The sequence below is a fragment of the Aphelocoma coerulescens genome, chromosome 4, assembly GCF_041296385.1.
Source record: "Aphelocoma coerulescens isolate FSJ_1873_10779 chromosome 4, UR_Acoe_1.0, whole genome shotgun sequence".
In the NCBI taxonomy this organism is placed as follows: Eukaryota; Metazoa; Chordata; class Aves; order Passeriformes; family Corvidae; genus Aphelocoma; species Aphelocoma coerulescens.
The window spans coordinates 31,434,922-31,457,911 of NC_091017.1; the positions used below are offsets into that span (position 1 = coordinate 31,434,922).

A 22,990-nucleotide genomic window follows, 5' to 3' on the forward strand; every position below is an offset into this window, starting at 1 on the left:
AAGATTCATATCTACTTGGGACACAGGCTGGACTTACAGGATGGACTATTATTAAAAAGGGAAGAAATCACAAATCAGGCTTCCCTCACTAATCATAACACACAGATTAGTCTCCTAAATATTCTAAGTGATCTTGAGTGCAGCTCTCAGAGAAGAAATAGGAAATACCTGTTCTGTAATCCAGCCTTACTACAGCTCCTTTAGACTCCTTATTTAGCCAAGAGGCTGAATCCCACTAAGCTCTCCATGTGCAGTAAGATACTGGCAATGTTCTGGCCCTTCCCTCCTTTAATCCCATTGCATTTACTATATTAAGAGGGGAAAAAGGTGAATCTTACTGCTGTTTCTGTGCTCTGATCTAAAACTCCAGTGAAATCTGTATGAAGGTGAGAGGAGAAGGCTCTTCTCAATGTATTTTGGGCAAGCACACATTTCCTAGTTTCTCTAACTGCTTTGCTTAAAAATGAATTCCCTATCTGGTAGCAGTCAGTTTCCCTAAAACCACTGAAAGAATGTGTAGAAATAGATAAAAAATATTAAATATTTTTACTATAGTTCTGAAATTGTTTTAAATCCTGTTGTCAGTAATGTAGCCTATATAGTTTGGATAATGAAAGGCATTCTTTCTCAAACTATAAATCTATATGGCATTACCTGCAGACTCTAATGACCCCTTTTTCCTAATATCTAAGCATGAATACGCAAGAGGAGTCCTGAAGTCCTCCACAGGAAATTTAATTAGAGCAGACACATTCAAATAATTTATGCAGCAGGAACTCAGGAAAACTGAGATCCCTGTGAAATGTCTGCAGGCAGGTTTCTCCTCCCTACAGCCTGTACCAGCCAAACCCCAGCACTGCTTGCCCCTTGGCATGCACAGACAGGGGTGGTGGCACGGTCTGTGGTCACCCTGCCCAGCTGGAGCACCACGACTCCTGCCACCGTCACGGTACTAAATCAACCTTCCTCCATGGCCTCAATCCATGGGCCCAGGTAGCTGCCTGCTCACACAAGCCAGGGCACGCAGCTCATTCTGACACCCCCAGGGTTTCTCCTGTGACAGCAGGAGTGATGGCCTGATGCAGAGAAGGAGGGTAGTACGGAACAGAAGAGGCAGCCCATTTATAGGAGAAGGAATCTGTATGAGAAATGACTAAACACATGCACGGACAGGTGTGTAGGAGTACAAGGCTCAGGCTTTCCTCACAGCAAAACAGCCTATCTTAATCAGCAAAACTCACACTGACCTACAGCATCACTCTGTGGGTCATCCTGCTTTGATTGCAAGAATTCAAGGAATAACAAGCTCCAGAGATTGCTTGAGTAAATAAAAGCATCTTCCAATTTGCTAAGATAGGACTTTGGGGCCAACACACTGTTTGCTCATAGCTTTCTCATTCCCAGCCCAGTAGCAAAGCAGCCGTGGACACTGCTGTGCTGGGCACCAGAGAAAACACGACTGCCTGCTTCTTTTAACACACAGCTCCCCCAGCTAGGATCCTTGCTGATGTCAGCCTGAACATGAGCTCTGATGGCTACAAACATCAGCTCCTACAGCAAAGATGGCTGATTTCATTAGGATGCCAAAAAGCATCATCTCAGAAGAAACTGGGGTCTAACTACCCCATGAGTTAGTTATGAACTAGTTCTGCAGTCAAGGGCAAAATACTGATTTAACTCTTCCAGGTCCATGGGTAAATCCTGGACAATGAAACAAGAGAGATCTCCATATGATCTTTTGTCTGTTAGAGTGCTGTCCAAACTATATGGGGCACTTCTGATCCATGAAGTTTTTTCTGAGCTGCATCACAGTTCAGTCTGTACTGTATGCCCCGTGCTTAAATATGCTCTAAAACAGATCAATCATTTTCCTTGCAATCACCTGCAGTTTTTAAGTTTCACATTAGCTTTTTGGGATTAGCAGTCTTTTCTAGCCATGTCCAAAACAGCCACCCAACTGCCTTTGTTTTTGAGAACTAGTTAATTCAGACTTTAAAACACAGCATAAACCCTACAGCTTCAGCAACTCTTCTGCTATTTTTTGTTGTACAGGTAGGCTGCTGTGGCTGCAGCACTGAGCTCCAGATCACAAGTCCTGCTGAACCAGCCTGTATCTACAGAAAAATAAGCTCAGTCCAACTCAACCATAGGTGCATATAATCCCTGCTGGACAACAAAGCCCAGCCTCCCGGGCTCTCTGGAAAGCTGGCTCTGAACAAGCATTTAGAAGCTGGCAGTTCTCCTTGTGTCACGCTCCTGGCCCAGGTCTTTTTTCCATCCTGCCCTTTTTATTCTCCCGTTGCCCTTGCAATGACCTGACGCACTCCCTTTGTGCTCGGCTGCTGAGCCAGTGGGACCTGCTCACTTGGCGCCACTAATTAAGTTCAACAACAACATTTTTTTCAGCAGTTCTGTCCCAACACATTCAGTTGGGATTTTAAATACTTTAGATTTCATTCAGTCCATGTGCATGGTGGTGTCACAAGGCTCTCGGCCTGGCTCAGCTGGTCCCAGCCCTGGAAGGGCTCCAGCACCCTTGACTCAGTGCACATAAGCTTGGCAGCAGGGGCAGGAGGGGATGGTCCGAACAAAACAGTCACCCAAATAAGGAGCTACCATCACTCCCTGTTTCTTTCAAAACACAGCTCCCCCAGCTAGGATCCTTGCTGATGTCAGCCTGAACATGAGCCCTGATGGCTACAAACATCAGCTCCTACAGCAAAGATGGCTGATTTCATTAGGATGCCAAAAAGCATCATCTCAGAAGAAACTGGGGTCTAACTACCCCATGAGTTAGTTATGAACTAGTTCTGTAGTCAAGGGCAAAATATTGATTTAACTCTTCCAGGTCCATGGGTAAATCCTGGACAGCGTAACAAGAGAGATCTCCATATGATCTTTTGTCTGTTAAAGTGCTGTCCAAACTATATGGGGCACTTCTGATCCATGAAGTTTTTTCTGAGCTGCATCACAGTTCAGTCTGTACTGTATGCCCCTTGCTTAAATATGCTCTAAAACAGATCAATCATTACTTTGCAATCACCTGCAGCTTTTAAGTTTCATACTGTCTTTTTATTTTTGTCTCTTTGCTCCTCTCATCTGCCCTCTTCCCTTCAAGAAATACCAACAAACAGCCTGATGGAAAATAAATAGAAAGCATGGCACAAGTGTAAGTTCCAGGATCGGGAAAGAAAATGTTGGAGTAAAGTCCAAAGAAAAAGATGTGGACAATGCAGGTGCTATCCTAAATATATGACTGAGGAGCTTAAAACCAAATGCAGGGGAAAGCAGGATTTTAATGACAGGATTCAAGGCTGAGGAAAAAAATTAGAGAAACAGCTTGACAGCAGCACGTAAAATGAGCAGAAGGAAACTGTATGAAGAAGGGAGATGACAAGAGAGCAGGCATCAGTGGAAGATGGACTGCCAGGGCTTAATTTCTTACAGAAATGTGAACAGAAAGCTGTGCTACTCACTAGGTTCTACTGCATCATTTTTTGAACAACACACTGCCTTTAGAGCTCTGCAGATCTTCATGCAACATGTGGCGGAGCCAAGACACCTTTTGCTCCACTAGACGAAGACTGGCAAAACATCCTGCTATATGATCCTCAGGATAAATATCTGCATTCCCAGAGAATTTTATGTACTAAATCTTTTAGGCATACGAAGGCATCTTTAATTTTATTGTTTAGCTGGAAGTCAGTACAATTGCAAGGATGGGTTCCTATCCAATCCCGCACACATGACCATCTTCCTGCTTTTCTACCAGCCTTGACAATATGAAGCTGACTTGTTCTTTAGTTTTGCAATTATATAAATTCAGCTTAAGAAGAGATTTTGGAATAAACAGCATTTAATAAAAACACACTTCCTGGCAAATTTGATAGGATCACCAATGGAAGTAGGGATCTGAAAAACACTGAAAACACATGAATTTTCAGGAAAGGAAATTGTCACTGTAACAAGCCAGTCCAAATGTAAAATTCTAAGGGAATTAGGCTGTAAGATGCAACAGCACATACAGCACAGAGTCTGAACTTTGTATTTCATCCTGGCCAGCTTCTGTTGACACCAAATCTGATTTCTGAACTAAATGCATCCATTCAGACCACTTCTAACAAAACTGACTACCCCTTCCTCCTACATAACATGCAAGTGATGCTTGTATAAACACATGAGTCCTTGAGGAGTATGTATAAGCATCACCTGCAGGGAATAAAGGACCTGGGGCACCTACTGAGGTAGGCTGTGAACTTTCTGCAGTGGTATTTCCCAGGGTCCATTACAAGAAATATCAGCAGTCTTTGTTCTGATCTCTATGTTGCCTTCAGCACTCGCTGCTGGCCACTTGCAGAGCTTGGACATTGGACCCCCATGGGTCTTTGCTCTTGGCCAGCATGCTCAGAGCAGAGGTCTTTAACAACAGAGACCATCTGAGAGGAAAGAAAGCTGCACCGTTGCCCTCTGATCCAGAGGATGAGGGGACTCTGGACTCCTTCCCAGAGCCAGATCCCTGCGGATACTAAGGAAGTACGAAAGGCTCTTCAGAAAGCCCTGTTCTGAATTCCCAGGATGCTGGATGGATGGGGAATGAAGAAACATGTTTTTAAGTGTTTTCATGATAAGTTATGAGTTAAATTGCGTGGCTGACAAGAGCGAGGAGCAATAAGTGTTCTCCTTGCAGAGTGGGCCAGGGTTTGCCCAGAAGCCTAAGGAGGACAATGAAAATTATGAATGCTGTGAAGTCCTGCTGAAAACACTGAAACCGACACCCTCAGGGCATGGCTAACACAGCAAGGGTCCAGCAGGAAGGGGACTCAGCACAGCCCCAGCCACAACCCAAATAAGGACAGCTGCTTCAACAAGCCACTTGAGAGAATTTCTCAGGGGACCTTACCATGATACTGGAAAAAGCATCTATTAAATACCAAATGGATCACTCCAGGTCTAGGGAAGAGGCAGTCCAACCAAATCCGAAAGAAAAAATACACAATGTTCCCAGAGACACAGCAAACCCACCCAAATTGCTCTACAGCCACATGCTACCGAGATGGTGAGGTGCTGTGAGATGAAATTCATCTAATAGCAAAAAGTAGTCTAAAACCTCTCATCTTTTAAAGGTTTCTGATTTTGCAGTTAAAATAGGCTGCAAATTCTGCAGGGTTGGGACTGTCCTGTTTGCTTTTACAGTGTTTTGAATGTTGGGGCGAGTCTCAATGCCTCCAAGATTGCCTAAATTAAAAATTAAACCTACATTAAACTAATTACTTAACAATTATTTAGCAGTGAATAAAGAAGATTTTACCCAAGAAGAAAAGAAACCATAGACTAAGCTGTGCAAGCCCTGGAAAGCACCAGGGATATTGATGCTTTGTAAAACACAGCCCTGACGAACATTTACCTGCAGAAATGAATGTGCTTTCCAAAGAGCCAAGTTGGCAAACCTGGCTTCATGTACTTTTAAACTGTAAAACTGCTGGTTTGTGAGATCTCATCTTCTTACCTGACATCATTGCCTCCATGGGCAAAGGATCCAAAGCAGGCTGTTAAGATCTGGAGGAAGTGGAAAAGTAGATGGACCTGAGAGGTGTCTTTCTCTTCCTTATCCTCTTCCACAGGCTCAACGGGGGGCCGGTTAGGATCTGCGAGTTCAGAGGCCATCTTCATTTCCACCCCACCTTCCTCCGCCTCAATCTCTGCCTCAGCCACTGCGTTGCAATAGCTGGAGTAGCTGTCGTAGCGGACTCGCTTCTTGGAGTAGGAAACGGTGTCTCCCACTAACTTCTCACTGTCTTCTGGAGTAGAAGTATCCGCTGCCTTAAAGGAGGAATGCACGGGCATGCCACAAATAGCAGCAGTGTAGCAAGTGTAGCTGTTGTTGCGCCGTAACAGTTTGTAGTTGTTTTCTGCGGTGGGCCTCTCATCGTTGGCCCTGTCCAGGTGGATTTTGTGGAGCAAGTCTTTGTATAAACCTGAGTCCTTGTGCACAGTGTGATACACGTGGCCATCGCTCCTCACGTGGCCATCGAAGCTGAAGGTGCCATTGGAAACAGGTGATTTCACTGAGGTGTGTGTCACTGAAAATGCCCTTCCTAAAAAGCAGAGATTTAGAGGTTTTATTTACATGAAACGCAATACAAAAGGCCCCTTCCACCAACACAAGACAATAATGTGGCCACCATCTGAGAATACAGGACAAAGAAGATCAATTTGCACTACATGCAGTGAATAAGCCGAGATTCAATTCACTACAAAATAAAGTCTCTCATCTTCTGTGCAAAAAGAGCTTTGTTCCAGTGTTGAGTCTCCCCAGACATGCTCCATGACCTGCAGCAAGTTACTTGGGATCAGCTATTCAAATGTGATACTTGATGGTTAAATCCTCAGGTTTTTTTAAAAAATAAATTTCCATAAAATTCCTTTCTTATAAAGCAAGCTCTACTTTTTCTGAGGTTTTTACTACATTGAATAGGAATAATTAGGATTTCTGAAATGTGGTTTACTGCAATTTCATACTGGGACTTATATGTTTAAGAGACATTTCATTCATACTCATTTGTTTAGGAGACATTTACACAGCTTTTAAAAATCATTAAAAAAAACCAAAGCAAAAAAGTTCATGTTCTGCAGAAGTATTTCCTTAGCTATTGCAACATTTTCTAGATACTAGTTGTATGAACAGGATGATGATTATTCCCACTGTATACATTTAATGTCAGCATACACTGTAGGACACATATCAAAATGTACCACAAGTAATATTTCTGAACTTTTTCATTTCCTGACTTCCCGGACTTTCACTGTGCAACATTCGGAATTGAGTTTAGCTATTTTTAAACTGGAAGCACACACTCTAAGGGCTCCACATCATGACTTATTTGATTTTCTAAGAATCAGTTGAATATATTAGGCATTTATTAACCAAATTACAGGGCTTTGTAGATGTTAGCAAAGTGATATCAAAGTCAGCAGACCGCTAAGTGGAGGGGGGTAATCCCACCACGTGGCAGAACAGAAAGAGCTTTATGCACACAAGTCTACTTCTCACAAATATATATTCAGAAAACAATGTGTGAGATTTTTCTAGTGGACACGCTCCAAATGGTCGTACATTTGTCAACTAAAGTTCAAATCTTTTCATCTCCTGTTGTAGTATGCTAATTGTCTTTATGTTGAATTTAACCTTCATACATCAGCAATCTGTGTGTTCTGTATTTTTCCACTGCTTGAAAGGATGGAAACACCATTAAGAAAGAATACAAAGTAAAGCAACACAAAAAGGCAAGTAATTTTTTTTCAGCTGTTTCTAAAACTGAAATACAGCCAAACAAAATGTAATTGATTTTACATCCTCTCCAGAAAATGTGACTTGTAAATGAGCATCTTTTCAAACAAGCACTGAAAAAGGATTAGAGATGGAAATTCCAAACCTTAATTTACTATTTACAGCAGAGACCTACTTGCAGTTAAGAAACCTCATTGAAACAGGCAGAAAAACCATCTAAGTTGTCTTAGCTCCTTACCATATGGTACACGTGGATGGTTTCCATTTGCAATAGTATCTGATGCCCCAGCAGCTTCTGTTACTGAGCCAGTAAGGGGAATCGTGCTTTCATCAGATGTTTTGGCACCAGGAAGCTCTTTAAAGACTGGTGTTTCTTCATCTTGAATTTTATCAAGACTTTCATCTGATATCCTTGACAGTGCAGCATCTTTCTTTAACCGGCCTAAGGAAATAACAGTACTGTAATGTTAAACCCAACCTATAGCACTTGCTACTTAAGTTTCCACTGTTTGCATCAGCAGCATAGTTTAACTTGGCTACAATAACCAAGCTTCATTTCATACACACACTATTTATTTCCAACACTTATCTTTACTAAGTTAATGTATGAAAATTCCACATCTTTGGTTCTCCCTATAAAATTCACCCAAGTAGATAACTGAAGTAAAACACTGAGCTGTGTAATGAAACCTGAAACTCTTGTCTGCATTTTAAACAATGCATTTGTTGAGAGTAGCAAAGCAAACAAGCAAAAGACTGTAAAGCCAAAAGCTGTGATCAACCCAACTTTCTGTAAAGTTAAAACGGTCACTTAAAGATGATCATTCTGACAGGCTTTTTCTCTTTAACTTTTTCTTAATAAAATATAAACCAGACTATATTACAGGTTTTATTTTCCTGTTTCTGCTAGACTCCAAAAGTGAGCACTGCAATGGCTTGCCTAACAAGGTCTTGAATTTCTACCACTGCAGATTTTCAGAGTAAATTACACAACTACATGAGGAATAATTTAGGCACATCCTGCCTATGGGTGGGGACTGGACTAGGTGACCTTTCAAGCCACTTCCACCACTGAAATGTAATTTTCCATGATTTTATATCACTCACATATCATCAAATAACTACTTACTTTCTATTTTTCTCTTCATCCAGGGACACACAAAAATCCAGACTAAGACAGCAAATACTAAGGACAGGCCAACTGATATTAGAGCAATGGCCCACATTGGCAGTATCAGTCCCAGTACTGTAAAGACAAAGAAATAAAACCCAAGCTAGCCATAAATTAACATGACTTAATTATTCCAAGCAGTGAAAGAGCAGTCTGTCACAGAAAAGCCAGTGTTCACAATATATTCAAAACCAACATGAAGGAGCTGATGACTTTTAACATATTATCAGTTACTGCAGGTTTTAAAGGTATGGTTGACATGGAAACAGTTGCAGGTTTAGTCTTCCAGTTTCCTGTTACCTCACTGTGACCTTATTTCCAAAAGAGCCAAGGGTAAAACCCCCACATCAGGGCTGCTAAAACAAGCTTGCAGTGCTTTCATACACGAATGCATGTTGAGCCATGCTGCCCATTAGGGTAAGTGTTTACCTGACCTTTGCTCTGGTCCATAAAGCCTGATGCTCAGCTTACCCTAAGCCCTTATTTGCTTACGATATTAGCTTAATGCAGCACTCCAAAGCTGAGGCTTCGTCCTGCAACGCACAGCGACGTCAACAACTCGTGCTTCTGTAATGACTCCCCCAGCAGAGATCCTTGCACTTGTTCAATGAAACAGTCCAACTCTCGATGAAGAAAAAGCGTGGACTCGATCTTTCAACCCACATATACATTGCCTATCTTGAAACCCACATGATTAATTCATCCTTGTGAGTAAAATGTTGCCAGAACAGAGGCCTTGGAAAGTAAATATGTATTTTCCCAGTACCAAAAATGGAGTCCCACCTTTTTATTCACACATTGTAGAGACTGCTAAGCTGAAACAGAAGGGACATTAAGATTCTTATTTCATTTATTTTGCTTAATGACTCACTGTGAGTGCCTGACCTACTTCTGCAGTACAACTAATGAGGAAATGTGAGTTATACAGCTGATTTACTGTGAAATACCTTGGATACACAGCCAATTAGACTTAAGAGGAATAGTTGTGTTACCTTCAAATTGGGAATGCCTCAAGTTTTTTATTCATTCCAGTAATGCTATGCTATGGAGTAGGGTCTACCAACTGCATTTATCTAGTACAACCAGTGTGTCGTATTTTAGAGAAATATTTCCATGCAAAAAAAAAAGGTCACTTTCTAAGCCTGCTTTCTTAATTCATGTTCAGGAGCCTATCTTCAATTGCCTGTTCATTCATCACTCTTGGACAATAGTCTAACCTAAAGATAACATTGAATGACCAGAGTCTTCAACCAAGTAGTTGAGATCACTGAACATCTTTGTTCTGAACCCTTTTGCTACAAGTGTGTGTTTAAATGCACACCACTTCAGTAAACTACAAAAATATAAATGCAAATACATAAACATAAAATGTGAGAATATAAATATACAAATATAACTAAAAGAATATATAAATTCAAATAATATAAAAATTAAAATATAAATACACGTGAATAAACACAAACATGTAAGAGCACATAAAATATACAAAAATATAAATAAAGTCTTTCAACTTCATTTCCTTCTACTGAGTTGCAATCAAAACACAACACCAAAGAAAGAAGATGCATTCAATGAAGAAACGGGCTTGGGGTTTCTTATCATTAAAGGGAAATAAAGAAACAAATTTAAATAACAGTCTTGGAGCCAGCCCTGCCAGAACAGTGACTCTGCTGATGTCAGTGGAGTGACAGCATTACACTGAGTGTAAACAGCACCTGCTCTCCCGCCCTGCTCTGAACCTTCACTCCTTGATGCACAAACCTAGAATACCTTTGAGAGCTCAACATGTGCTCAGATTTACGAAGCCAAAGCCACATCTCAGTAATTTCCATTCCTCTAAAGAGGGATTTTTTTGTAGCTGTGCTCTTCCCCACTAACCAGAGCGATCAGGAGCACGTCACAAAAACACACACACAAATAGAAGCACGTGGGGAGGTGAACGATTTACTCTTGCCCTCGTTAACTCCTAAGACAGGAGATAACCCTGTGGTGTCTGGATGATGCTGGCAGAGCATCCTTATACATTCTGGGACCCCTCCCTCCCGTGCCTCCCCCAGCTCACTCACCTGGTGCCCCAGTGTACATGATGGAAAACACGTTAATAGCTATGGTAGCAGCATAAAACACTGGGAGTGCGCGGAGACCATTGGGCACAGGGTCTTCCTGCACAGAAACCATGAAAAAAAGGAAATGTTAGCTTTTTGCACCAGATTAATGCCAGCATGAACCTCCATGTGGAAAACACATGCACCCAAGTCAGTGCCAGGCAGGTGAAGCTTTTGGATGTCGAGGAAAGGATGGCGACCTGCCTGGTTACACCCAAATCCACAATGCTGGCCCTGGCAAGTACCAGCATTCTGGGGAACCTTGACACTGTCAATGGGAACCAGGGACATGTTTTACTTTCCAGTCAGCTGCAGCCATGCTGAGTGACCTCGGAGCAGGTTTCTTTCTGCAAGTATGTTCTTATTCATTTTGTGTCCAAGATGAGGAGTCCCTTTCACTTAGCACAACTGAAGGATGCCAAGCAGGAGTGGGCTTTGATGTTTTGGACCAGTGCTACAAGCAGCAGTGCAATGCATCCATCTCAAAACCATATTGCATTTCGACCAAGACACTTCCTACCAGCTAACAGAAATCCCTGAAATCCCAAGTGTCTGGCTGTATTAAACAGGTAGCAGACATAAAGTGAGCAGACAATGTTTAGCATGGCACCGTGTCTGCTGCCCACTGTGCTCTCGTGCTCTCGGCACTCACAAGGAAAGACTCAGCTGACGGTGCAGCGGAAACGCACCGTGTGAGCCATGGACAAAGCCTTTGTGAGGCACTGCTTTGGCCTTTTGAGGGGCTCCACGAGTTTGCAAAGAGCCTGGCAAAGCTGAGGGCTGGCTAATTTGGTTTTATTTCTTGCTGCCATGAGCTATAAAAGGGAGCTGAGAAAAGGCTGTGGCCTCCCTGTGCTATGCCCGGGTCCCAAAGTGTGATGCAGATGGGCTGTATTTGCAGGGCCAGCTGCTATTCACAGACACCCCCAACAAGGGCATGGAGCCCGATAACAGGCCAGACTCACAAGCTAGAAAGCTGCTCTTTTTTATGCATGCACACAAGTCACTACTTGCTTATGCCAGAAGCTCTGCAGATCTTACTACTTAGTGAATGGCACAGACAGCAGTTGAGAGGCAATTTCCTTAACTTGAACTTTTTCTGCCTCTTGAATGCTTAAATATGTGGCTTTAATACCAGAGTTCACATGATTTTGATGACTTATTTCTTGATTTGCTAGGCTTTGAATACAATAGTGGAACCTTTCCTCATCTTTTATGCAACTTGAGTTATTTTTTATCCAAAGCTGAATCTGATCAAATCTATCATCTGTTTTTATCACTGACATTTCTTTAGAGCAGAAATAAAGAACGATGAAGCTGAGGTTACAGGTGGTGCTATTTATAGCAGAAGAATTAATCCCTCATCTATTTAGGTTCCCTGTATAACTGCTAATATAGTGTCCCTTATTTTAGGTCACTGTCATGCACTGCACTTCCCCATTTTAGCAAGCTGAATGGTGTGAGAGAGATGGAAAAGGCAGATAAAAGTGTTGAAGTTTCCAGCTCATGCTGGGTGGCAGGCAAGTCATCTTTTGCACTGGAAATATGTGGACTGATGTTACCTCAGGTCACTAAAACCCATTGATTCAGGTTTCTTGAGAATCTACAAAATAGGCAGATGCCCATCTTCTAATGCCTGATGTGCTAGAAAACCAAGGCTTAAAATTTCACAACTTTAAAATACCAATTGGAGTATCTTCAAGGGAGGACTGTTCTGTTTAAATTACAATCAGAACAGCTATTGTGAGGCTAAGTCAATGCCAGCAAACTTGTACTAACATAGAAGCAGCCTCAATGTACCATCCTCTGACCAAACAGAATATACAATATTAATTATCACATAGCATCTTCTAAGCCTCAGATACTTGTCAGATTACTGTGAGCTTTTAAAACTGCTAAGAGCACGTAGAACTCAAAAGGCTATTAAAAAAATGACAGGTCTCCTGTCCAAAAAGAAGTCACAAACTTTCAGCTCTGGAAATGCCAGCACTCAAATGGGAGGCTGAAACACAACCTTCATACTAAGCACTCATTTTAATAGTGAGATTTCTTTACCTTGTTTAAAATGAAGAATCTGATCAGCACAAAGAGGATCCCAGACATCAAGCCAGATAACAGTGGGGAAATGAACCAAGAGGCAACTGTGTTGAAGAAAGAATGAAACTTGAAATAAACAGTATTCTTGCATAATAGTTAAGTACATTGTTAATGAGCAATAAATTTAAAACAGTTCTTGTACAATTGGAATAAGTGTTCTGCATGTTTACTTCCAACTGGTGCAACTCAGTGTCCACCGACACTCATTAAAGTCAAAGTAGTGCTAGACACCATTAGAAACATCAGCCAAAGCATTTCCTGCTAATTTTGCAAGTTTAGCAATCAAATTCATCAGAAAAATTTCTCGTAGTTTGAATCAGAATAGACCAAGAAAGCACTGTAATTTCCTAATCAAATGACCACAAATGTTGCAAGCAAGTGGAAAGCAACTGCATCTCGCAGGATGTTACTGCTCCCAGGGTAACAGTCTCAAATTCCAAAATGCCAGAGAAGCATCAACTGTAGTGTATAATGTGTGTACATTTTTTGCAGGCCAGCACTGCAAGTGTCCAGGACTGATTTAACTGAAGTAGGTGGCAAAGCTCCCACTGATTTCAATAAAACCGGATTAGGGCAGCACTCTGGAAATCTCATCCAGAGTGATTTATTGTTTGCAGCATGGTTAACATTGATTCGCTGTCACTGAAAACTCTCTTTTACTATTGACAGAATTAAAAAAAATACATGTATTGCTAAAATTCAAATATATTACCATTGCTTCAGCATAAAATCCTTTTAATAGAGACTTTAGGCTGGCCCTCAAGTTCCAAAGGCTTCCAAAACAATAACAAAACACTCCATCACATCCCTGCTTGGATGTACTGATCTTGGCAATGGGAGGCTGTGAGTTAAACGTGCTGTATGCCCTGAAGGTGGTGGGTGGAGAAACACGACTGTGGGCATTCACATGACAGTGTTCACATTGTTGAGAGCAAGAAAAGGGTAGTATGAGCCGCCACAAAAAGAATTAGAAGAGGAGGAATGTCACCTTGAAGCACGTCTCTTTAGGGACAACATGCCCCCAGCTTACCACTGGGGAAGTAAAACTTTTGCCTTACCCCTTTCTCCACTGGAGACACCCTGCAGCCCTTAATGAACATGGCACCAGTGCATTTGCTGAATGACACGACTGGGGTGGAAAATAAATTAATGAGGGAGTGCTATCAGCACAAAGCAGATTTCTGGGAATGGTTTTTGCAGGCAGCACACGCTATTCACATAACCTCACACATAAAAGGAGACAGCACTTACCAATCTTGACAAGTTGCATCCACTGGACACCCTGCGTGCCAATTGCCACCAGAGAAAATCCAATCGTAGCACCTACAATGCAATGGGTCCCTGATATTGGGAGTTTCAAGAACGATGCAATTAGCTGCCAAACAGCAGAACCTAGAAACAAATGAACCATATGCTATAAACAACAACAACAACAATAATGTAATACAGAAAATTCTTTGCCACGTGCCCACATTCTTTTACAAGTGCTGCCTACACTCCACATGCATAAGAGAGATCTTCTAAAGAGAGTTTTGTTCCTGTTCTGTCTCTAAAAGCAGATACCAAGACAGTTTAATAGCAGCTTTGAATGCTACGTCTTACTTATGACTGTTGATGACTAACATCTCCCTACAATTCACAACAGTTCTGCTTTCAGTATTTACAGCCTGTCTGATTAAGTACACAAACTGCTCCCAGTGTACATCAAGCTTAGAAAACCTCATTCTTGATAGCTGACCCTGGAAGCTTCCAGGTGATCAGTATGAGGAGGTATTCACCATTTCACTAGCGAACTACCCATGCTCCTAAATTTGGATACTACCAGAGAAAGGTTCAAATTGTGGGGCAGAGAGATTTTATGCCTCATCTCAGTCATTCACAGCCATTCAGTCCTCTACAGAAAAAATGGACTGAGGAGGGAATAAGGCCTCTCTCACTGCCTTCATTTGCAGCTCATTGTTGTACTGGAGAAATTCAAGAAAAGGGTGCAGAAAAGGGTGATCTTAGCCATGGAGAAGCTAAAGACACCCCTGGCAGAAGGAAATAAGTTCTCCTAACAAACTAAGAGATGGTGGTTAATGGTCTATAAAGTAAATGCAACATCTGGTGTCCCAACAAGACATCCAGGAAGGATGCTGGCTAAGAGTGCAGGGAAAAAAAGTACCCCGAGCACCACTTTCAGAAGTTAGATCAGACACAGTTGGCCACCAAGCTCTCGAGCACGTGGCACCATGCGCCAACTCATCTTCACTTTGCAAAGGCACACCTTCCCTGCTCCTCTTGCAGTGGCACAAACCTCAGGACACCAAAATACTTCTGAGAGTAACATAAGCTTCCTGTGGACCTCACCTAATATTAGAGAATTCTTACAAAGATCTCTTCTTCATCATAATACCTCATGGCCTTAAGACAAATTTTCATGTACTAAGAGTCACCAATGGCAGCAATCAGACTGCCATGAGAGATCCTGAATCTTCTGGCCTGTGCTACCTCTCTTAAGAGATCTGCAGCAGATATGGGTGATAAAGCAAGGTCACTGAACATACGCTGGCAGATTACTCAAAGTTTCAACTTCCATCCTCAATTCCAACATGAGAAGATGGTTTGAAGGTCTTCAAACAGAGCCATCTGCAAACAGTGATGTGCTGGTATCATATGTGGCTATATCTGGCAGTCAACCAGTTTGTAAAACTGATCTCTCCTCGCGTACTATCCCAAAACAACTGTTACTTCTCTTGCTAGTGGAAATTCTAGATCAATCAAGGAACACCTGCTCTTTAATTTTCTGGCTTCTTTTCTGCTGGACTGAAATAAAAATAAAAACACTTTGAAACCTTTGACATGAACTTAGAGGCCAGCAAGTGGAAGTGAGGAGAAGAAGAAATCAGATGGTTACATCTGAAAGAAGCCAAATAAAAAGATAAGCCAACCATAGATATGTAATTACAAAATACTCAGTATAAAAACAGGAAAAATGCAACCAAGCCACAGCTGCACTGCAAATGTCTTGTGAGGACTGGGGTTTTTTGTTGGGGGAAATAGAGGGAGTATTCTTGTTTATTTAACTTCATAGAATCACAGAATGGTTTGTGTTGGAAGGGACCTTAAAACATCATCTAATTCCAAACTCTGTGCCATGGGCAAGGATACCTTCCACTAGACCAGGCTGCTCAACTGAAAACAAACAGGAGAGAAAGAAGAAGGTGGTGGAGGACCAATGGGTGGTTTGAGAAGGACAATGCATAATGTAAAGTTTAAGGAACAGAAGAAAATACAAAGGACCAGAGAAAGACGTTTCTCTGGGACTTCCAGTGCTTTAACTACCTACATCAAAGATTTAACTCCTCTTTAACATAAAATCTATGTTTTAAATTTTAAAAGTCTATGTTTTCTAAATTTTTACCTTTGCAAAACTACCCAAGGAAGCAGGAGGCTCACTAGGCTGGTCACAGAGTCCCAAATTCAGACTCTTCATGCCTGCTGACACCGTGGCCCACACCTTTTCCTCTCAACTAATATCCCCTAAAGACAGAGGGCTGGCTGCAGACTGCCCTGACCAGGAGTTGCCTGCACCAGCTTTTGGCCAGGGTGTGTTTCATGCTCCCCTGCTGCTGAGGGCACCGCATCCATTGCCCTGAGGCGCCGGGGCTCTGTGCCAGCCGTGAGCCCCCATCAAATACCACGTCACCTGCAGGACTAGATTAGTACTTGGCTCTGCTAATCCTGGCTGGGATGTCCTCTCTGTTGGTGGCATCTCCTCACTCGTGTCAGCTGCTGGCTTCAGCTTGCACCAGAACCTCTAGACAAGCAAGTCCTGACAATAACCTGACAATTGGTTAATGCTGGGCAAGTACTACAATCTACCCCCAAGGGCAGTAGTCCCTAACTTCTCATCTGCCTAATAAACAACATTTTATTTTGCTACAAATTACTACAAAAGGCTACATTTTAAAATTTTAATCCCATTACTTCCTGCTTCTTTTTCTCTTAGGAGAGGAGGTCAACCTGAAAATTACATCTGCTGTTTGCTGCAAACATCAAAGGATCTTCCATCAACATCTGGAAAGAGGATACAGTGACTTTTGGTCTCTCCCAGACTGTTGACTCATTTAAGCCTCATTGAAATTCAGAAGCTAAATCCATTTGCAAAAACATGATCGTGAGGCATGAGAGAACAGGGCGGGGGAAAATGCAGAGCAAGAACAGAAAGAGGAAAAGCAAACACCCAGGAGAACTCAAAGAAAACACAGAAAAAATATCATACATCTTGAGAAAAGCTGGAGATGGATTTGAGGGAAAAAAATTTGAAATCTGCATTTTGTAACTTGTGATTAATTCTGAGACTTAAAATCTGGAATTTCTTCTAAATGCCCCTACTGAAGGAAGGGAATGCAACTGGTCATGAAGTTCACACAGGCTTATGTAAATAAGCATGCAAATAAGCTGTTTTCTTTGAGATTCTGGCCAGTTGCCTCTGCAGGAGGTATCTGAGACTTAAAACTTTGCCCTGCCAGGATCAGGATACCAGAAATAGATACAGAAAAGAAAACGGACCCTTCCTTCAATGGGAATCATGAGTATCAAGAATACACAGGTCACTTAACATTGGTGTGAACTGCTCGCAGCTCATGCCCATGGGAAAAGACAGAGCTATCTCAGCAAGCACAAGGATAAAAGATGCAAGTGGAATGGTGCTAAAAAGCCACCCTACACCTTGAGACCAGAAACCTGCAGCTGACCTTGCAAGGTATCAGGAAAGACTGATGGGGGAGTGGGGGCCAAGAGCACTTGAGGTGGTTTAAGGTGGGACCATCTGTGGAAGTGGCTGCAGTCCCAGCAGTGATTTTTTGCTAACCAACCCCTCTTCCCCTTGGGCAAGGAAAGGTGGCCAACCTTCAGGAGGCTCAGGAGCAGCCAAAGAAGCAAGGCAACTACCTCCACACTCTCAGGCACACAAAGCCACCTCTGACAACTCCAGAAACTGCCACTCAATGTCCATTTTAATCCATTAAAAATTTTTTTAAAAATTTAAAAAGAAAGCTAAAATTTCCCCTTTCCCAAAGGAAAACAGGCAAATAACCACATGTAGTAGATCTCTGCACAGACTCACCTACCTCATGTGCAGGTCTCGCATTAAAAAAAAGTGTGAGGAGGTTAGAAGGGATAGGTGGAAATAACATTTAGGTCAGGTTTAAGTAGGTTTAAGGAAGAAAACCTTTACGTGGAGCACCCCTTTGAAGCAGAGGATGCTGCAGTGCTTCTATAAATCACGCCAGCCTGTCACGGGATATCACCAACCTGCCAGACTGAGGTGGGAGGGCTGGCCCCTTGCCGGGGCTGCCTCTCCTACAGATAAAGGGTTTCCTCCCTGCTGCCTCCTGCCCTTTAAAAGCAGGTTTGCTCCATGAGGGAGCTCTCTAAAAGCTCATAAAGCCTCTTGCATATAAACAAAGAGTAAATACCGTGGCTTAATGTTACTTACCTCAGAATATGCTTTTGTTCTGAACAGAGATTTAGTTAACTACAAACACAAGCACAGGGGCAGACTCTAAGGTATGCTGACCTGCTGTCGTTTTGGTCAGAAAAATTAAAAAGACCTTAAATGGGTGATTATCTTTACTGCTCCCTCAGTTCTGCCGTGGGCAAGGGTGAAGTGTAGGCAGTCGGTTTACACAAATGTTTTTGGATTTTCTGTAACTTTTTAAGAAAGGATTCCTTCCCATACATACTCATTGCAAACTGCTGATTCTGTAGGATCTTCTGTACAGACACAAATGCTGTGCTTTTATATTTGCCATTTACCATCACAAAAATCTCCAAAACAATTTCTTTCAGTATCTTATACATATACAGGATCCATAGTGTTAAACATTTCTTTTCATATATTAGTTAAATGGCTGAACCACTGAAAAATGAAAATTATTAGAAGCATTTAAAAAAAACATAGCAGACTTAAAAAGGAATACAGGCCCCTGCATTCACACAAAAACAAGATGTGCAGGTCCAGAAGATGGGAAGACTTAATTAACAATGTTCACAATGAGCAGGGTGACAGACACACAACAAACGTTACTTGGAATAGGAAATTGTTACTTACCAACCATTGCACTCACTTCTCCTGCCATCAGCAGTGAAACAGTGCTGTTGTACAGGTTAACATCAATGATACCTTTCCGAATTGTTTCTCCCACTTTTGCTCCCAGTAATACTGAGCCAGTGGTTTCAAAAACTGAAGCCAAAATGCAAGCCTGGCGTAAAGTAACAACACCAGAGCCCACAGCCGTTCCGAAAGAATTTGCAACATCATTTGCACCAACCGAAAAAGCTAAAATAAAAGCTATGATAAAACCCACAATGACCATCCACAGGTACTCATCCATTGCCATCTTTCCCAAAACCGTAGATTAGCTTCCCCTTTGCAAATAGTTAATAGTCAAGGCTGGAGGGCACCGCAACGGATTTGGAAAGCAGATTTCTTGTAAACAATGAGTTCTCTCTGGAAAGTGCTGGGTAGTGTTAGAATGTGAAGAAACTGCTAACTGCTGATTTTCAAACTACTATAAATACTGTTCATTTGGCTGCCTTCGGTCAGCAGTGAAACACATTCCATATTTTGCTTCCAAACCGGTACGACTGCGATGTTCTGTCCTGCAACAGAGAAAACAAAACAAAACAAAACAAAACAAAAAAAGAAAAAAGAAAAAGAAAATTAAAAAAATAAAAGGGGGGGAATACTCAGCAGAGCTCATAACAATGCGTGTTTTCAGAAGTAAACAGATGATTTAAACCTACTAATGGGGTCCTACCTCAGCATGTGACTGCTCTAATCATAAAGCAATTCAGAAAATATTCAAATTAGGTCACCTCCAAAGCAATATGTTTCTTGCAATATCACTGACCAAGAAAATATTTTAGGCAATTTAGAAGAATGTAGAAAGTTTGGGAGTTTTGTTTGTGTCGAATTTACCAAGCAGAGCAATAAGCCCTCCTTCTAGCAGGAGGATTCCTCTTGGCTTTTTGCACCTAGTGAATATAAAATATATAGAGTACATAGACCATACCATACAGCCTGATGCCCAGCTGATAGATAACACCTAGCTCCCCTGATCTCAGCAGAGCCCTCAACATTTTATCAGCTGCAGCCATGGATATGCTCTTTTGAAAAATCATTTTTAATATATGTCCATCTAGAAAACACCACTGAAAATACTCTGAAGAACATTAATATTCATCTTTTGCTATTTTCACGTCTCATGCAGTAAGAATACAATTTCCTTGCAGCTTTTCAGTCACTGAAACAGCACAATAATTTCTATATTTCCATGTATCCCTACTAATTTAGAGAAGCCTATAAAAAAGGTGCAATGAAAACATTGAACTCTCTGTTTTTTCCTATAGTTACCAATTACTAACAGTTATTGTATTCAAACTATTGTCACAGATATCTTTGAGTATTTATTATGACAGTTTCAGTTTTATGACTGCCTTTTGAATTACATCTTTCTTAGTCCGATAAAAGAGTAAACTCTTTCAAAGCAAAAAATGGACAGAGAGAAAGGGAGTAGAAAGGGAGCTTCAAAAATAAAACCTTCATCATCCAAAACACTGTTAAACAGAGTGATAAGACCCACAGTGATATGAAGATGGTCAAAATGTAGAAGCAAATTTTCCCAAACCACGTGCCTCCTCCAAGGGCTAATTATCTTCTGTTACCAGCCACCACAAAGGTGTCCTGTGGCAAGGAGTTAAATGAACATTTAGCAGCAAACATGTATGAGCCAACTCCACCTGTTTTAAGAAGCACTTCTTGAGAGCAGGGGATGTCAGATTAAAGCTCTGAGCCCTCCTGCTCACTCTATTTCCCCACAGTCACTTCAATTTCATACAATATTCCCACATGCACAGTTTCAAGATCATGCTTAATTTCTTTCGATGACTCAAATGCAATACAGGTCCTGTGGTAGCAAGGAGGAAGGGTCTCTGAAACCCCTGAAATAATAGTAAAATTAAAAATTAAAAGAGATTTTGCACATTCCTGAGGTGCTGGATCCTTGAGAACAACCAAGAGGAAAATAACACATCTATCCGTGTTTCCTAGAAAACTCTTAAATTGATGTCAAAGATTGATACTTTCTCTACATACACATGTTCAGCAAAAAAGATGCCCCTCTTTTTTTCTACAGGCTCCAAACTGGCTGAACAACTGTTGCTCCAGTCTTTTCCAGACATGGAGCAGACATCAATCCTTGAATGCCTTACACTCTAAAATAACATTTCAGAAGGTCTTAATGGCTAAAAACATTTGTGTAAGGATTTTTATACTATGAGATAACATGAGAAAACGAAGCACCAAAGCATGTTTTCTGTTTGAAGACTTGTTGCTTTTTTATAATTCATGAGCACTCAGCCCACTGCGTGGAAAAGGACTTGACAGAAACAGAAAAGGCTAATGATATTTGGAAGAAACAATTATAGTTAGCACTTGTTTGCCTGTGAATGAAGACAAAACCCCACTAAAAGCATTTGCTAAAAAATTTCTATTATGCATATCAGATTTTTGCTAGGAGATGAAATGTTGGGGTCCTTCCTTGATTCTGGAGATTAATGATTAAATTCTTCATCCTGCATGGATTTCCACAGCACCTTTGCCAAGTTAGCCTCAGTGCCCCAGTTTCTTCTCCTGAAAATGAGCAAAGCTGACTGAGGTCCATGCATGCATCCACAACTCTGTGATTATATGAGACCCATTTCTTTGGACCAGCAAGATGAAAGCACACCCTTATTCCCAACAGAGATCTGTCTTTTCTCCACTTATCAACCAACCTACCAATTTATTGTGGCGACCCAATTCCTGGGATAAGAAAGAGCAGGGGGATTGTGACATTCCCCCACTGCAACAGAATTCATGGGACAATGTTTGCCAAATCTGGCTCCTCCAGCCACAGCAAGTTCCTGCAGTTTCCAAAATAAACCACTAAGTCACAAGGTTGCCTTTATTAGCTTCCCTGGGAGAGGGTGGGAAGAACTCCTCCAGATGGTCCCAAAGAAATTAAGACTTCAAGTGTGTGTATGTGTGCTCCTAAACGGCCTCATGAAGGCCAAAGGGTCTCCAAAAGACTGTCAGCAGGGCTTTTGGCAAGCGGCTCAGAGAGGCAGCTACATGAACTCCCTCCCTGTGAAATAGGATATATGGCCTCAGGAGAAAGGATGTCTCAAGTAAGAAGTCACCCCTCCTGTCATTTTATGCAAGGTGATGGTTCAAAATAGAGCTTCCTCCAAAACTCAAAAGGCTCAACTTGGTGTCCACTGTGTTGGCACAAGCAACAGCAGGGCAGTGGCCAAGCTGTGCCTTTAAGGAGATGTAAATCAAAAGGAAAAGAGGAATAAACACGTTTAAAAGTTAACATGTAGGCTGCCTTTGAATGGCTAGGTGTTACTACTTTCAACCTTAAAAAAGGGTAAGAGATTGTAAATGCTTTAAAAAAAAAGAAAGAAAAAGCACATCTCTGCTGAGAAAGTTTTCAGAAATGCAAAATATCCTGCAAAGCAGGCCAGTGACTAAATACAGACTAAATCTTGTAGCACGCTTCTTTCTAGAGCCCAAAATACATCTGGCATGCTCAGACACGCTGAGTTATGCCCCTCATCACCTAATCTAACCCAAGAGCCTGTGGTATTTCATGTTGTTACTGGGATGAAAAAGAAACTGGAAAAAACACCATGCAGTAGGGAATGGCAGGTGATCTGCTCTGTGTGTGACACCTGGAAGTCACCAGCCTGTGTCTCTCCTGTTCTCATATTTCATCAACGTGCCTCTATGCAACCCAAATGCAATTCCACCTGACCTGCTGGATGCTGGGAGAGCCTCCCATCCATCTCTGGGACTGAGACCACCTCTGCAGTCAGGTATGCTATGCTACCACAGCAGACTCTGGGTGGAAAAGTACATTTTCCTATTTAGGCTTTGGATAACTCTTCCTGAACCAGCCCAGCCTGTTCTGCCATGCTGCAAACTCACACGTGGGCATCAGCAGAGCAGAGGAACTGTTTAGGACCAGGGAGCTGCAGGACCTGAAGCTGGACCGTGCATCTCTGATGGCTGTGAGAGTGGAGAGAAATGACATTTCAAGCTGTAAGAAGCTAATTCTGCATTAAGGCAAGTTTTTTAGCTAATAGAGTTTTCTTATGATCCATAATCAGTGTACCATACTTAGGAGGTCCGAGTTGAAGCCTTTTAAGCAGACTTAGAAACTTGCACCTCAGCAAGAAAAATTTGATTTTTGGAAATGCTAAGCATGTCCCTCTGCCTCACTGGCAGATGATCCAGAC

At 41.8% G+C, this 22,990-nt stretch overlaps 1 protein-coding gene across 3 annotated transcripts in view; it reads right to left on the bottom strand.

Moving 5' to 3' along the window:
• The window catches only part of SLC20A2 (solute carrier family 20 member 2), a 57,295-nt gene that overhangs the window by 13,417 nt on the left and 20,888 nt on the right, over positions 1-22,990 (bottom strand). For all 3 annotated transcript variants that reach the window (XM_069013367.1, XM_069013366.1, XM_069013368.1), the window contains exons 2-8: positions 18,759-19,309; positions 13,913-14,053; positions 12,620-12,705; positions 10,526-10,622; positions 8,418-8,534; positions 7,527-7,730; positions 5,507-6,095 (exon numbers count right to left, since the gene is read on the bottom strand). In XM_069013367.1, the coding sequence (XP_068869468.1) occupies positions 5,507-6,095; positions 7,527-7,730; positions 8,418-8,534; positions 10,526-10,622; positions 12,620-12,705; positions 13,913-14,053; positions 18,759-19,047 (1,523 nt within the window). In that variant the 5' untranslated portion in view covers positions 19,048-19,309. The remainder of the gene's footprint in view (positions 1-5,506; positions 6,096-7,526; positions 7,731-8,417; positions 8,535-10,525; positions 10,623-12,619; positions 12,706-13,912; positions 14,054-18,758; positions 19,310-22,990) is intronic.